The sequence below is a fragment of the Rhamphochromis longiceps genome, linkage group LG18 (assembly GCF_057381845.1).
Source record: "Rhamphochromis longiceps isolate RC_006_pf linkage group LG18, R_longiceps_female_GT1.1, whole genome shotgun sequence".
Lineage (NCBI taxonomy): Eukaryota > Metazoa > Chordata > Actinopteri > Cichliformes > Cichlidae > Rhamphochromis > Rhamphochromis longiceps.
In genome coordinates, this window is record NC_140574.1 from 11,424,999 (window position 1) to 11,442,747 (window position 17,749).

General features: G+C 40.3%; 1 protein-coding gene across 7 annotated transcripts in view; it reads right to left on the bottom strand.

Annotated features, from left to right (window-relative positions):
• The window catches only part of LOC146647793 (receptor-type tyrosine-protein phosphatase mu), a 162,636-nt gene that overhangs the window by 40,650 nt on the left and 104,237 nt on the right, over positions 1 to 17,749 (bottom strand). For 4 of the 7 annotated variants that reach the window (XM_085388652.1, XM_085388653.1, XM_085388657.1 and 1 more), the window contains 7 exons: positions 16,567 to 16,603; positions 15,735 to 15,809; positions 14,161 to 14,296; positions 12,926 to 12,955; positions 3,911 to 4,248; positions 1,470 to 1,550; positions 798 to 824 (listed from right to left, as the gene is read on the bottom strand). In XM_085388652.1, the coding sequence (XP_085244778.1) occupies positions 798 to 824; positions 1,470 to 1,550; positions 3,911 to 4,248; positions 12,926 to 12,955; positions 14,161 to 14,296; positions 15,735 to 15,809; positions 16,567 to 16,603 (724 nt within the window). The remainder of the gene's footprint in view (positions 1 to 797; positions 825 to 1,469; positions 1,551 to 3,910; positions 4,249 to 12,925; positions 12,956 to 14,160; positions 14,297 to 15,734; positions 15,810 to 16,566; positions 16,604 to 17,749) is intronic. The other 3 variants (XM_085388655.1, XM_085388654.1, XM_085388656.1) reach the window with 3 other exon arrangements.

The window sequence follows — 17,749 nt, forward strand, 5'->3', positions numbered from 1 at the left end:
GCAGTTAGCCAAAGGCAGAGGGAGCGACATTAAAAAGAATAATAGAAAAGGTTGTCGTTTCAGAGGGGAGGGGAGGAAGGGAGTTTAATGCATAGTGAGGAGAGAGGGGAGGGGAGGGGAGGGCAGCACAGCTAATGCTAGACTTTAAATGTTCAGACTCAACGCATCCTGCTTTTGGAAGTTCTGGCTAAAGGTGGAGAGGGTTGTGGGGGCTAAGTGAGAGCGTTTTTGGGCCTCCCTCTCACACAGTTTTTGCCTGTTGTGTCTCAGTGCAGCTGCTACGGCTCCAGCATGCTGTCGCCTCAGTTGCCGGGGCAAACTGCCCCCCGCCCCCGTTGCCCCTCTTAGACACTCCCCCACATCCAGTCCACATGTCTGTCCATGCATATGAGAGGTCAAACACGTATGTGACATCACACGCACGACACGCAATGCGGATGGGATGGAGTGAAACCAGCCTCAGCCCAGGAGAGCCCCCTCGTTGGACAGGAAGGGAGAGGAGGGGGGAAGAAGTTAGGGAAGGGTGGAGGAATAGGAGACGAGGAGGAGGAGGAGGAGACGGGGAAGCAGCAGGCAGGTATGGAAGTGAGGAAGCCATCTTTAGTAAAAGAGCCATCCAAAAGAAAAGAATGAAACAAAAAAATAATACATAAAATAAATAAAAAATTGTGCTTTTCTTTGGCCTCACAGTTAGGTGTTCAAACAGCATTTTTACAAATGTAATGCACGGTCATTTTCTTTAGCATAGAGATAATAAATACTCAACAGCAATGGCAAAAGGAAAAATTGTGTCTCACCTAAGATAGCAGTTGGCACAAAGGGATCTGCTCAAACCCCCAAACAATCGCAGAAGTTGGAGGAGGAAAAAAAGAGTTGCAGTAAATTAAAGATAATTAAAGATAACGCACAAAAATAACATGAACAGAAATTAATGGACAGCTTTTTGGTTTCTTGCCAAGCAGCATAACAAGAAACCGATCATATTTTAAATTCAAGCTAATTATACAGTAACTTTAGTTGATTATAAATCTAGCTGCCCTTTACCCCATTTAATCAATGGGCTGTGATCTGATTACATAAGACACTCAATTATGGATATTATTTGGGATAAACTGAAGTCATAATTAAACTGCTAAAATCCATCTTGGCAAAGTGATATAAAACATAACCAGAAATGTAGCAGAGTGTAAAGCCATCTAAAGTTAATCTAGCTGCTTTCTCATTTGTAAAATCGTTTTCTAATTTTTAAAGCAACTCTATTAGGTAAATTCATACCACACATTACAGAAATAGGCTGTAATTTACATAAAAAAAGAGCCCATAAAACTTCATCTCTTATTTATTTATTGTGGCGTTTCTATTTTTTCCCCTTTTCATTTCATCATTTGTTAAAAGCACCGCTTAGGCTGTGCAGTAAGCAGTTCTGTGTTGACATACTGGATTATAACGAGGAAATAGAATATGTTTACCTGGGTAGTATGAGTTGGTGGGGATAGAAGTACTGAGAGTGTTGGCTTTTGGTAGTGTGAAGGACGACGGTGATGATCCAGCTACAGATGGGGGGGAAGAGAACAGAACAAAAGGCATTAATAGTCTAATCTAGAGTTATTAATCGTGGAAGCAACTCCCACTGCAGTAAAATTCCAGTGTAATAATGCACTTTACAAGTCTTGCTTTTGAAATTTGCATGTGCTATAAAGGATCACTTTGAGGTTTCTGACTTACCCTGTGGGAAAAGCTACTTTAAGTACACAAATAAAATTCCTTTCACATCTACTAAATTGTGATGGAAGCAGAAATCTAGGAGACCTTGACGAAATTAAATGGAAACTGCACTGGCGACACCAAAAGAAGTAGGTGAGAAAATATGTGGCTTTGTGTTTTGGGCTGAGCCGTGCAAAGCACACAAGTATGAGAAATAAACTGCACTTAACCTCGTGGAGTCCAGGTTGATTTGGTTGATTTTGTAGACTTTGCATGCAATCCTTCTCGTCATTTTTCTGGTTCTTTAAAACAGCCTAATGCATTATGCATGCTGCTGTGTTTTTACGGCATTCGCCAAGTTACAAGTTGCTACAAGTTGCTTCTTATTTTGTCAATTTCACAAAGCCAGAGGCCGCAAGGAACCTGCATTACATTCAAATAATAAAGCTTTCCTTTAAAAATCCTCATGTCTAAATTATGATCAATATTAGTAAACATAGATTATGAAATCTATTCTGTCTCATTTATATACGCAAAATTCATTTTGAAAAGTTTGCAAAGTAAAAATGAAAAAAAAAAAGAGTTAAAAAAAGAACGTTTAACTTGCACATTTTTTCCAAGTCTTCTAAAGTCCATGAATGCCTGCAAATCTCCAAAAGCATTAATAATTCAGTTTTTAAAGCTACTTTTAAAAAACAGTTAAAGATCAGTCAGTTGCTTTAAAGATATCATCATTAGGTAGCTTGACATTGAGATAGAGCAAAGGGGCCAGAGTAGAACAATAGTCACACAAACCATGGAGGAAGTGACATTTACTCCTAAGACTGTCATTTTCTCCTCATGCAACGTCAACAGAAATGCTACGCCGACGGGGTTTACGCAGGCAGTATGTTCAGGACTATAATCTGTCAGCGATGATGTTTTGAGCCAAAACGACACGACCGACAATAACGTAAGGTCACGGAGTGTGAGAGGGCTTTCAACTGACAGGCAAAGTGAGAAATAATGCATTTAAATCATTTGCGCTGGCAGACAGAGGGGCCAGATTTGAACATCGACACTAACAGACAGTTAATCAAGGTCAAAGCATCTTTGGGGCTCAGCCCCTGCAGGGGTGTGGAGACAGAAGCTGCTGTGCAGTTTTAATCTGATGGTTTTGACTGGGATTATACTAGGTCAAGCCCTGGGTGCAGACTTAGCAGAGCCGTCCATCAACAAAGTATTAGTTTTAACCTGGGACAGAGAGAACAGGTTATCACACCAGAGCCCATCTAGTACGTGCTATGTGTTTCTGTCATGAATTGGAAACAGCATGAGTTTGGGACCTCGCGACGGATTTTTTGGAGCTCTAATGTCTGCTGATAAGCTTTAAGGTCAGCGTTGGGATTTCAAGAAGTCTTGAATATTGATCTCAATACAAGGCTCGCTTCAGGCTATTAACATGCGTTTGGACGACCATTTCTGCAACTGAACTAGCGTGGGCATTAGTGACAGTTAGCTGAAATGGTAAGTTTGCAGATTTCAGAGGAATTTTAATTAATTTAACAAAAAATAATTAGAGAAACTGAAGCAATTTAAAAGGAAATGTTTGAAAAGGGTGGATGAAACCCTCGAGGGGTTCTAAAGAAGGAAGTTTCCACTAGAGAGGAAAAAAACAATTTGATCAAAATCATATCAAAAGATGTTTATATCCAATTCTCTTCTGCTGAGTTGAAACAGCAGTTTCCCTGTAGAGGGACAACAGGCAGTTTCAGAAGAGCCATAAAGTAATGTCATTTATGCTGACTACAAATATTGCGTATTAAAGCAAAAATAATCCCTAATGTTAAGATTGGTCATTAAAAATTTATTTTATACACTTTTTTTTCTTATATTATTGAGAAAACGTTGCACCGCCTTGTCTCACCACTTAGTTCTGATACCAGCATTATTAAGGACAAATGCAAGGATGTCTTTTGCAACCTCAAAACTCCAATATTTACCGGAGACATGACTTCAGGTCTTTTTCTTGAAAATATTTCTAAATCAACAGTTCATTGGAAAGCAGACCAAGGAAAACATTTTCAGGTTTTCCCAGGTTGAATATTTCCTGTGCAGCCAAGTCTGATTTCTTTCCCACCTGACCAAACCTAATAAATTGCTTCCACCCTGCTCTGTGAGTGTAACCGCATAAAAAGGGAGGTATGCCGATGTGGGGCCGTCTTACCTCGGCCGTTAAGAGTGAGGGCGCACTCGCTGCGGCCGTTAAGAGTGAGGGCGCACTCGCTGCGGCCGTTAAGAGTGAGGGCGCACTCGCTGCGGCCATTGAGCGCGAGCGCACACTCGCTGCGGCCATTGAGCGTGAGCGCACACTCGCTGCGGCCATTGAGCGTGAGCGCACACTCGCTGCGGGTGTTCAGCGTATGGTTGTGTGTGTCCATGAAGGACAGTGCTTCGTCACAGTTGGTGCCCTGCTCTGTGTAGCTCTTGTCCATCGAGTTGACCATCACTGTCATCTCCTGGCGTGTGCTGCTCAGTGTCTCCTTGCGCTTCTTGGCCAGTTTCCTTCAAAGAGGAGACAAATAAAACTGATGAGGCAAAAACAGAAATGACACAGCTTACATTGATCTGATATGAAGCTAGTAGAGATGACTCATTCATATAATGAGATGGGTGAGCTAATGTGCCCTGAGCTGTGGTCACATTAGGTTTCATTAGGAACCAGATGTTTTCTCCCCAAGCAGTGAAATATGAATCCTGGAGAATGTGCAAAGGTGTGACTCTCTAACCCAAATACATCAGGCCCTGATGATTTAAAATTAGCTGGAGTATTTTGGGGTGAAAGAATTAGAGATGTGAACAGTGAACTGAAACAGTCAACCTGCTTTTATTGACCTACTTTGAGTTGATGCGCTAGAGCCTACGAGCAATCTGTCCCTGATCAAACACCATTAATGCACAGTGTACAAAACCTGTGTGCACAAATCCACATACTGTACATGGACATGCATTGGTTTTACCCAAAGAACAAACAAATCCAACCTCCACTCAAATACTAAAGACTTTTGCTGTTTTGACTGCAGTAAAAAAAAAATATCCTTGAACAGACAGCCGTATGACATACTTAGTGTTTTAGTGCAATTCTGTATCCGTTTATTAAATTTCATATGCAGTTTTACCATTTATTTGGATGCCTTTATGTACTAACATACCATTATAGTAGTGCAAATGTTAGCCATGTGCTCCAATCATTTTTTTTTTTATATGTTACACCCCCCATTCCACCCATGTATGAAAGGTTCTGGCTCCAACTGGAAAACATGGCACCCAAAAGAAAGCTATTCTTTAAGCCCCAATTTGGCTCAAATTCAAAGCAGCGTCAACCTAGCTTCATATGCTAAGCTGTCTCTTCATATCCAGTCTGTGATGTTGAAACACTTAATATATGGTGCTAAACATCATCATGCATGACTGTGATTATGAGCATGTTGTATTACTGATGTTAGCAGTTATGTCACCAGCTTCACTATGGCTCACATCTCACGGCTGGTAGTAGAGCTCGACCGATATAGGATTTTTAAGACCAACACTGATATTTAGTGATTTAAAAACATGATGTTTCGGCCAAAATTTCTTTTTATTCTGACAATGCAGTTTAAAACAAAACTGTTTTTATAGTTACTAGTCATAGATGACTTGTTTATGCTGGATCAGCTGGTTGTTGTGCTTGTTCCAAACAGGTGTTGCTAACATGAGAACTGCAAAACGCCCTCTTGGTGGAACGACTATACAACATCCCTCCAACATGTTTGAAGGGCGTTCTCATGTCTCTGGTTTTAAAATTTAGTTTATCCGATGCTAATAAATAAGTATACAGTTAACGAGTAGCTATTATCCACTGATATATCAGTCAGGCTGTAGCTGCAAGCACAGCTGTAGAATTTTTTTCCTTTTTAAGAAGTGAAACTATTTATTTTGATGAGCTGTGAAAAGTAATTAAAACATGATGCGGTGTGATGAACCACTTGTGCTTACTTATTCCTCAACTCATTCTTATTTCCATTCTGGGTATTATAAATACAGAGGAATTAAATGACAATGTGTTTCTGGAATCAGTGAGTTGCACCTTCTATGTGCATGAAACGATTTTATACAATTTAAATATATAGATATATAAAAAAGTTGGACTTTTAAAATCTGTTCCAAACAAAGAGTCAACTGCTCTCTGCAGCCGACCTTGACCTTTGACTTCCTTGATTAAAAAGGATATTCACATAAGCGAATCACATGATCACCCGGATGAGTTAACTTTCCTATAATTCCACAAAAGATGAACTACAAAGGAATGGCAAACAGCTAGAGTGGGAACATACTGCAGCAACAGCCATATCTGATGCCTGCCACTGCTCTGTAGCTGGAGGGGAGCAAGTAGTGTAAGAATTAACTATGGCAGCCCTCACACTGATCCTCGCACTTTGTTACTCTCTGCGTGACCCCTCTGCCTATTTGGATTGCAGTCTCTCTCACGGACAACTGCTGTCTAATGATGCACTCCTGCTGCTTTGTTTTCGCAAATCTCCTCTGTTTATTCAATTTTGTCGCTGTCTCATGCCATATGGCAACAGGCCCCCACTGCCTTCAAACAGTCATTTGCTCTGAAGCCCGCGACGTGAGGCTAATAGTGGATCCGTTCTTCAGAAAGCAAAGTGACAAATTAGTGACATTTGTGTCTGCTGGACCCACTTTTTGTCTTCAATCTGCAATTAGAGCTGGGAACAAAATACCAGTGTTGTCTCTTTTTCCCCCCCATTATAGCTTCATATTGCAATAAGGAAGAGTGAGGATGGCAGGGGGATGCATATACCCCAGGCAATATTAAGACAGATTCGGCACTGTGTGCACTCATGGAGAAGACTATTAAGAACAACTATAATCCAGGTTTTAATACTGTATCACTGTTCTTATTTCTGAGCCTGCTAAATCTTGGATTTCCTCTTTCCTGGCCTGTGAAACAGTTGAAGAGAGAGCGCTGAAGATAAACGAGGCTGCACAGACTCCAGTGCCAAAATGAGAAAAGCACCAGCAATACTGGGATGTTTGCAAGGCACCGTGGGTGTTTGATGAAGATTAATTGGCATGCTATTGTTTCCTCATTTGTAAGAAGGGAAAAATTAATGATAGATGACTAGATTACAGGGCCTGATATGATGAGAGAGATAGTATGAGGAAGTGTATATTGGAGTGTTTTTGGGTGTTGATGAATGTGACCATTTATTTTATCCCTGGAGAGTTGGAGTAAAGCTGCACATGGAACAATGTCAACAAAAAAATAATAGTGATTACTTGCAGGCATGCCCAACAATAAAATCCAAAATAAATGTGCATATGGGAGGGGGCTGAGACATACAGATGGCAGAGGTGTTTGTAGAAGTAAAGACAGTGCAAACACTCCAGGTAACTATATCAGGCAACTCTCATTAGAGAGATTGTCTTTGGTTCAGTACATGACAAGCCTGGCATATCTAGGATCTAAATGAGCACAGCTCCCAACTCCGTGAGTTCAGCTACAACAAAAAGGCCGCGGCACAAATTTTATGTCTGCAAATGTTTGCCAGAATGTGTGTTCTGTGGGAGGTGACGCTGTTGCGACTTCTAAAACAAGAGCTTCAAAACCTCAAGCTCAGCATGGTCGGCCTCATTTCAGCATCAGATCAGCCTAAACCTTTTGACACTGGGACAAAGAAGGCTTCATTAAAAGATCCACACACACATTCGTGGTGGATGAGTGTGTGCGCACGTTTTAGTTGACTGACATCCAGCTGGGAGGGGCAACAGAAGCATCTTTGATTAACCCAGTGGGGGCATTTCGGTAGCTGTTTGCACCGAGTCTCATTTCAAACTTCTCTTCATCTACAAAGCAAACTTCCATTAGGTTGTCGTATCTATCGGTAAAGGTATTAGGATCAAAAACAGACTTAATACTGTTCATTGAATGTACAATTCATTTCAATTACTCTATCAAGTCCGAAAAAACGTAAACAATGACGGGGCCTCTTCATTAAATTTTCTAAGGGGCCCTTTATCTATAGAAACTAAAAAAAGAATGAAGCAACAAAAACACAGAAGCAGCACACGGTGCTTCTGCTCCTACTCATTCAGAAACCAAAACAACATAATGACAAATAAAGCTAGAAAAAAAAACATGGTAGGTACTGCTGCTTTTCTGGGCACAGGCTATTTTTACAAAAGAGATTCTTAATCTCAATGGTTTCATTCAAGGCTAAGCAGACATCATTGGTTAAAAAAAAAAAAAAAGAAAAAAAAAAGAGGGTATATTAAAAATATTCACCAACTGTAAATATAACTGATTAGCCATAATACCTGAACCAAATAGCTCATTACCATTGCATATATAAAAGTACACATCCAAACATTACATAACTCTATTCCTTGATATGAATGGCCCTTTTCATCAGGAGACCCTTAATATGAATGAACATGGCAAAGAGTTCAAGGTGTTAACTCCTCAAGATTAAGTATTTGAGAGATGTGCTGGAAAAAGTAAGTCCGACTGATGGGACTTTGAAACATCACATAATGCTTAAAAACACTATTAGCACTTCAGCCTTTTTTCCCCTAATACGGACCTACGTCAACATGCAACACATTTGCATAATGCCCGTCTAGATGCTGGGTGGTGCGCCCTAAACAAAGCTAATAAGCAGCTGTCTAAAAGTGTGCCATTTTTATTTACTAGCTCAAGCCACTCTGCTAGCGCTAAAATGTCCCAGTCACAAGCAAGCCACTCCGACTATAGTGGATTCGTTTTATTTTTAAAGGCACTCTCCAGAAAACAATAGCAAAATTGTTATTGTTAGCCTGTGCTATTTTCTGAACTCATGCTTAACTGAACTGCAGCAAACATCTAAACGTCACAGCCAATGCTCTTGCCTACATTTTGCTAAGGTATGGTAAGGTGAAACAAAGGGGATACAAACATTACTGAGCAGGTGGTTTTAATGTTGTAGCTGAAAAGCGTATATAGCCCATCCATCTATCCAGCCACTTATCCATCTCACCTGTCACTGGTTGAAATATACCAGTTTATCAAAAAAATTTGTTAGAATTTTCAAAAAAAACACCAGTTTTTAATAGGCAAACTACATTCACACCATTTCCAAAACCTATAGTAGCCATTTTTTACTATGCTGGATGAACAGATGTTTTGTGACTCGGCGTTTTATAATGTATCTATCATTTAAACTCCATCATTCCATGCTTGACATCTTTTCGGCCTGCTCGAGGTGCTCTTCCTCATCAACATGCAGAGCTTGTAGGTGCAAAACTCTGCAAGGCTTGTACCAATTAATGTGATTCTTGCTACATGTTCGACTTGTAAGGTTTAATGAAGGTGTTTGCCCTGAGCCCTGAGCATTGTGTTATACATTGTACATTTAGCAGGCCTCCTATTCTGACATCGAGTGCAGTGGGGATGACTATGAAAAATGAGATTTATGAAGAATTGGGACAATGATTTATACGTCTCCATATGTGTCTTTCCCATTTTGCTGTATGAAGAAATCCATATAGTTATTACAGTTTAACAAACTACCAACTATTTAGAGCTTACTCTCTCGTTCGTAAATACAATGTTGCGAGACAGATTGGTATTTTGGCAGGGAAAGTGGCGTGCAGGTTGCTTTATTATTTACCAACAATAAACAGTCACTATGCATCTATTATCATTGATAGATTAACATATTATCAGTATTTTTGTTGTTGGAGCTGTGCCGTTTGGTGCAGACTGTGTTGTAGAACTGAGGGGAATTACAGTTGGATACAATATTTAATCAAATTTTAAACTATAAAATCTGTCATAAAATAATTGCAGCAACATTAAAAAAAATAATATAAATGCTTTATGCAAACAAAACTAAAGGGCAGGCTGTGCAGCTTGTGAGGTGGATTTTGAAATTTAAGCGCCAACACAGTATTTGATGTTATATTTAGTTAAAGATTATCATTGGTTTGGCACATTAAACTGATATATTGTAATATATTTGTATAGTAACAAAGATAAAACTTATATCTTTCTTTTTTAATTGTTTAAAAACAGTCATTTGCTTTTTTCTTCGATGAAGAAGTGTAAAGAGACACGTTAAGTTTCACATGTTACATGCTCAGTGTAACAACACCCAACCACCCTCATTGCACCACGCCAATTGATCTCAACTGTCCCCACCAGCAGCAGCCACAGCGGCCGGTATGACCACTTGTTTAAAGAACGGTCATATATTTGATCACACATGTAACCGCATTGCTAATGAGCACTGTGATTGATGTGCTGCGTGTTAGCCCTCCCAGCCACCTCTGGCAATATACCTAAAGTGCATATTTTGGCGAGTGCAGTACGCTCTCATGCCTTTAAAAGACTTTGATGAATGCATGAGAGCATTAATGGTTTTCATCAATTGTAGAGGTGTTGCAAGCTCATAGCAGACTTCAGAATTTCAGAGACTGCTCAAGTGGAGGTTGTCTAAAAATGCAGTCTTTTATTAAGTTGACAATAGAAACCTTGGAAATATTGAGCATATGAGTTATATTTGTTTGTTAGCTGGGCTTAGACTGCTTGAGGCGTATAAAGCCTCCCTACACAACACCTCAGCAGTGAGATGCAACCTTTCAGCTTTCACATAACTCCAGGAAAAAAATAAATAATTAAGAGTTCTTCCCAATTAGCTGACATGAATATGCACTTCCCTCATGGGAAATGCTTTGTTCCATTCTAGCTTCGCTGAAATATGACACGAAAGGTATACACAGGAGGGGGGCAGACTGGGAGCCGTACTATCGATTCAAATATTTTCCATTTTAAATACCAGCTACTCATTGCCCACAGCTGCATCACACACATCACATAGTAAAGAAGGCCTAGTGTTTAAAATCCTTATGCATTTAACTGATGACCTATTATACCTTTCGATAACATATGTTAACAAAAAACTAAAAAGTTAGTCAAATCATTAATTTTGTCATGTGAATATTACTTTCTGAATGTGTATTATATTCTTTAGCAACTGAAGAATAAATATGCATTCTGTAAGAAAATGTTCTGAGGCCTTCGCAGCGTTGTAGATGTTTCATTGTAGCAGTTGTGCAGAGGCGATGTACTTGTTACAATGAACCTGCGAAAGAGTTAAAATATGGGGGGGGGGAAAAAAAAAAAAAAAGTATACCTGTCTTTCTTTCTCTCTGTATCTATATTAAAAAACTTTTTCCTCTAGTGTTATGTATGCCTATATTGCAGCATATACAGCACATTTTCTCAAGGGGACCATTAATCCTTCTTTACTAGCCTCATATCATGTTGTTATCTTGACACTTTTAGAGGGGAGTCACAACATTTGGCATTCCACTATCACCTCACTGCCACAGAAATCAACACTAAGGGAAAAAAATGCCTATTTGAAGGGATTTTCCAAAAGCTTTTAACATGGGCTGTCTTCTGAACACATCCAGTAAACTGGTGGAATGTGTTAATTTAAGTGACCTGGAACCTGCCAATCAGAGCAAACACAATAAAGTGCATCACTATGACACCACTATCACCACAATTTGCTAATAAATCCTAAATTTCTGATGTAAAATGATTAATTGAAGCATTTCAATGAATCATTGTACGTGCTTCTGTTGTACGCTTCTTGAAGAACTGCATTGACATTTTTTTTGGCAAGGAATCGGCTGTTTTGATAAAATTCTCCTTTTAAAAATGTGCATCAAACCAAGAGAAGAACACGTGTAAGTAACAATAAAATACCAAGAATACAAAACTGCTATTTTGATGATTTCACAGCAACCAATATTTTCTTGCTTAGCTTTGGCCGATGTGTGCGCTCAGCTTTGAAGGCACTACTCTTCTAAGTCATTGGGGCTTTCCATTCTAGACAGCTGTGATCTAAAATGAGTGACACTCGGAGTATTCAGGGTTGTATTATCTCCAGGTGTATTCTGAGATTTTCTTTGATGCGAGGCAGCCTCCATTCTCTTCTCTGATCACAGTCATCTCAAGACAGATTAGTCGGCATCCATCACAAAGACTACAGAGGGAGCCTATGAGCTACAGCAGGGAAAGCAGAGCTGCAGAATAAGCTTCTTTACCATTCAGCAGTGTGATGTGGAATCATCTGTTACATTAAGAGCGCATAAAGGCGCGCTTCAGTTATTGTTTTGTGATGTCGGAGACATTGAAATAGAATAGAGAGATATTCTATGATCACATCAGCTTTTTTTGTAGTGATGCAAGCATCTTGTTAGCTAAAGACACAACTCCACCATCACCATAGAATCAATGGGATGGTTGCGCAAAATAAAAAAAGGTCCAAAAACCATGCTGGATAAAAAAGAGAAAAAAAAAAAAAAAAAGGGGGGGAGAAAAAGCATGAGAAATTTGAGATGATTTGATGAAAGTGTGACAGGATGGTGTGGGGGGTAAAGAATACTACAAATTATCACATGCACATGGAGCCAAATCGATAAAGTCAACATGTTAGCGATGTTCAAAATTTGTGGGTAATTAAACTACAAGTGTGGTTAATCAGGCTCAGAGTTATCAATTGCATCTGAAGAGTATATAAAAGTTTAGAAAAAGTGAAATATTTGGACTAGCTCATTGAAGTTCTGGGCACAACTGAAGTGTAGATGCACTGCGATAAGCACTTCAAAAAAAAGAAAAGAAAAAGAAATCTAGCTTTGACAAGTCAACAGAGACGAAATCATTTGAGGCAAATGAAAAATTCACACTCAAAAAAAAAAAAAAAAAAAAAAAAAAAAAAAGCAGTGGTGCTGGATTGATTTTTTTTTTTTTCTTCTCTTTCACAAGATGAGTTCGGCAGCAGTACAATCATTAAGGCAGTTAAGTTCATCATCATTTGATAAACAAACTCCTTATAAATCTGGCAGAAACTACGTCTGCAATAACATCTCTGTGGCAGGTTTATTTTGTGGGGGTGTAGGCGTGTCTTTCTTCTTTTCATCAGAAGTTGAGCCAATGTGACATACATTGTGATCTGTTCATCGTGTGGAGATGCATTGGAGTGGCGTCCTCCGTTCCTCCAGCAGAGATTACAGTTGGGCCTCTGTAATAGCTCTGGGCAGGAGGAGGATGACATGGCTCTTTGCATGCATGGGAAACAGTGTGTGGGTGAGAAGCATGGCACTAACATTACACAAAGTGGTTACTTACAGGTAGTAAGTGTAGGAGTGATAGGTTCTTCTGCCGAGTGGGGTGGTGGTAGGATTTAAGCAGTGGAGGAGGGGAGGGGATGGAATGAAAAGGAAAGAAAAAGTAAAAATATATTAATGTTTGAAAAAAGAGAAGAAATGAACAAAATCAGATATGGTGGCATACGTGGAGGTAAACTAGTGATCGTGAGGGCAAAGGTGATCGCTTGGAGTCATGTCATGCTTTGGTAAGGGGTCTCAGTACAGTACCAAAACCCCCTTTTATGAACACATAATTTGATACACCTATAAAAAAAATTACCATATCTGACCTCCAAGGTTGAAACTTAATGAGACGTTTGAATGTCTAAACACAACTCTGATTCCCTGTTGATAACGGTAAATTACACAAAATTCAACCAATGAAGTCATCTCCATCTCCGGTTTGATTAAGGCTCATTGAAAACAATTCCATTACTGTGTGCCGATTTTCACACCCACCCACTGATTGCTGTGCTACGCAGAAAGGCCCTGCTGTATGAAGAATCTTATATTACCGTCAAAAATAAACATGAAACACAGTGATTATATCAGTGCATAACTATGTCTTCCCACTCAGCTACATCTACTTGATCTAATGTGCTGACCTTTAGACTTGAATATGCAACGCACAATAAGTTTTACTTGGGAATGAAGAAATCTCTGCAGAAACTGGCACTGTATTATTTTAAGCCTCGCCGTGGACAAAAGGGGGTTGATATTTGCTGAGCTTTAGCTCCCCTGATTGCTGGGATATGTACAGAAGACCTCTCTCCAGTATTGGGTCTGGGGCTAATGTAAACTTAGCCTTCAGTTATACGGCCATCCTCTTTGATTTTGAGCCTTTCATCACATTTTCTTTCTTATCTCCTTCACGCCTCTCTCCGTACCACGGCACTCAAAAACATATTTCTTTCCCATCCCAGTGTCACTGAGGCGCTGCACATTTGTTTGAGGGTGCCGTGGAAACGGATTAATTTTTCATGGCACACTGTATCTCATGGCTGTAAACAGCCTTAATGGGGCGTATCAACATAATCAAATTAATTATTTACTACGACACTGACAATGCTACTGTTTGAGGGAAAAATATACAAACTGATGAAACTGAAACTACTTATTTGTTGGTGCTCTGCAAGTAAGTTCAGCCACTTCCACAAATCTGAAATAGTCATTCAAAAACTAAAAGGGGGGAGGGGGACGAAAAAAAAAGCTTACCTTTTCTTCATGAGCAGCACCACTCCTAAGAAGATGATGACAAAGAGGAGGATACCGGCGATGACCCCTGCGATCTTTACGGTGTGGTCAGTTTGCTTCTCGGGCTCCACTGCATCAGGCTTATGAGTGGCTGCTCCTGAAAAACACAGTGATGGATAAGAGTCAAACAAATGGAGCACAGATTCGAGCACATCTCGTGACCATTTTATGTTGTGCCACATTAAGCCAATACCCAAGTACTAATCTATATATTCAGTATATCTTCTCACTGATTTGACAGTGTGGAATCAGTGCACCAATATTCCAAGGACCATAAATATTAGTACAAACAAAGACTAATGCTAATCCTAACAGCAAGTGACTCCCTATTGTCCTAAAGACCACCTCTAGCTCTGCCCTTAGTGGACATCAGCGCTCTGTGGATCAAGCTGCACTGAGAGAGATAAGTGCATACCATCTTTACCCTTGGTTAATCACATTTGAGGCAAATGGTTGCTGGGCTGTAGAAAAATGTAAGACGCAGGGCGGGAAAGATAATGCCCAAGAAGATAAAAATGACTGAAATAACAAAAACATTAAATATTAGCCTGAAAGGAGATAGCCAACAACAAGAGGCACAAAGAGAGAGGAAGATGTGGGAGAAAACAGCTTGTTTTTAACAGCATCTGTTCCTTGAGAAGTGATAAGAAGCACTCAGAAGGCAATGCTGCCAGAATCACAACTGTCCACCTCAACAACACCATTATTCCTTGTCACCAGAGGTAAATTTAGAATGACAAATTGTTATGTCAAATATCTTAGAGTGAGCTTCCTTCTCTCTCCAGAATTGCCATTTTCTCTTCCTATCAAAAAGTTAAATATCCATCCCGGGCCGGCTGTGACATATTGTTCTTCCTCTGGTGTGTCGTTATCAACAGCCACCAAGTGCCTTTATTTAAAAATATACAATTTTAAGGCCCGGGCTGTGGAGGATTTCAAGACGGGTGACATCATCATGTCTGGATTGATGGAGCTGATTTTGTACCAATATACCGTTAGAGGCTAATCTCGCCGTCAGTGACAAATCCTCGATAGAGCCGCGGGGGCTGTGCGTCACCCTACCGCAACTCTGTGCTGTCAGTGAACTTGGGCGATTTGTGCACCAACAAGTAAAAAACTGAGCAGAATTTAAATAGTTTCACTTGAGCTTCCTTTTGTGTGTTTGCAGTTGTCACAGCTGCAACAACCAGCACCGACTCTCCCTTAATCTCCCAGAAATAATGAGAAATATTCATGAAAGGGGATTAACTCCTGTCAAAAATCTCCCAACATTGACACATCAAATGACAATCGCACCTCAAACGGGCCTTTAATGTCCAGTAATTCTGAGGAGATGAAGGTAGAAGGCAACGTCGTCAAGTCTTTGATTTAATCATAATGACTTTATGCAAATTGTAAGACGATAAACAAAAAAATGCACACATGCAACATTCCACTTGTTGCCCCCCCCCCTCCTGTTGAGGGAATCATGAGTGCCCCCACCCATGAATTCAAATCCAGAGCGCTACTACCAAGCTGTGGAGAGAATAACGGACCTGTTAGTTGGTTGTCACCGGGCGCTGGGACGATGCGGATGTACGGGGTTGTGAGCTGAGTCACGAGTATGGCGGCTGTGTATAGTCAGTGGATCCAGGAGGGCATGCAGTAAAAAGAGACAAAGAAAGAGAAACAGGCCACACTGAACACAAGTCCCATCATCATGCAACACCTCCAAGAAAGACACTAAATAGCAGTAACAGCAGGGATTTTTTTTTAGTTTGTTCCACCAAGTCTGCAGAAGCAATAATTTCACAAAGGTTAATATCTGTAATATCTTTATGAGTCTAATGTAGGGCACTAAAGCATATTTCTACAGGTGATAAAATTCCACAGCCCATGAACTCTTTGGCTTTTGCCTATTGAGCCATGTAGATGGAGACATCTGGAACTCCACCAAGAAATCTATAGCAGGGCTGCATGCAAACTACACAATATAAGAGACTGTCAGGGCGTGTGACAGGACCTCCCACGGCCCACAGCAGAGTGTGACTACGGCTCCCTCTGGCCTTATCAATTCTGCTCCCAGATCAATGGTGCTTAGACTTCATCACCCCTAATGTGTGGAGCAGGACGTTGAGGCAGCATAGCTAAGTACCTACAGACCTCCGTGGGCACACAGGCTGCCTCCAAGTCACGGAAAACACGCTTCAATCGATAAATTGACTACATTTATCACACAATTTTGTCTCATCTCACACTTTTGTTGTCATTTAGAAAGAAAAAAAAAAAAACACGTTAATTCTGTTAGTTCCCAGAATTCAAATGCAAGAGACGTTAGGAAGTACATGTCGTAAACATCTCTATTCACACAAACCGATCTAGTCCTACCTTTAGTGGCAACTCGCACACAGTCGATTTTGGTTTCCTGTACCAAGAGATAAATAAAAAGGAGGAAAAGAGATGGGGAAATAGGTTATTATGAGACGCACACACAAAGACAGACTTACAGCAGCAACAACACCTATGTAAGAACCCATAGTTACAACAAAACAGCAAGGCCAGTTCCATGCTGTCCCCTATCATCTGTTGAGCTCAATGACTGTGACACAAAACGCAGTTAAGCGAGAGGGCCCACAGCACAGATTAGTGGTGCTGAGCTGCTGATTTGTCAGCCAACAGCGATCTGTCGGCAGCTTGCGGCTCAAGGTGGTCAGCCACTGTGGAGAAACCAGAGCCCTGTGACAAGCGACACCAACCCAGCATGCAGAGCTCCAAAAATGACACGTCAGGGAGACTTTCTGAATATGTGATGAAGTTCCAGCTCTGACAACAGCCTTCAACAACATTAAAAAAAAAGAAAAAGAAATTGAAAACACTGCTCTCGCTGTTGGCAGTGAAATTTGTTGTCAACAATATTCTGGTTTACAAGAAAAGGGACATGAGACGAACAGGGAGGCAATGAGTAATACAGCACAAAAGACATGAGTGCTGTGTCCCTGTGTTGTCCCGGCCAAACTGTCCAATGAGCAATGAACCCACATGGGAGGGAGGCCATGAGAGGCATAATAAGGAGAAGAAAGAAAGATGTGATCCTGTGTGCATGTGCATTCCCATTACTGTGGCTTTTAAGCCGTCAGATGGTTATTTCATTAAAGGCAACATTGCAAGTCACATTTGATTTTTATTTGAACAGAAGGCTGAAAAAAATTCTAGGTATGGATGGCGCACACCTTCTCTAATTTTGTTTAAAAGGCCCAAACAAATCATACCAAAATCATCAGACATTAATAAAGGCTTCTAGGACCATCTATTGACAGTGAAGGCTTAATAAAAGAGAGTGCATTTGCCCACTGTGAATCAAAACATTGAATGTAAAAATGATGTCAGAGATGTCTCCATTACGGAGACAGAGCTCTATGCTGTATCAACACAGACGCTTTCATTTTGTTTGTTCAAAGAAGAGCGCCGTCAGACAATACATCCGACTCACTGATTCACCCTGGAAGGTTTCAGACTGCCAGTGCTTTACTCTCAAGAGCAAAACTTTCTAACTGGATTCAGCCCAGGCTCA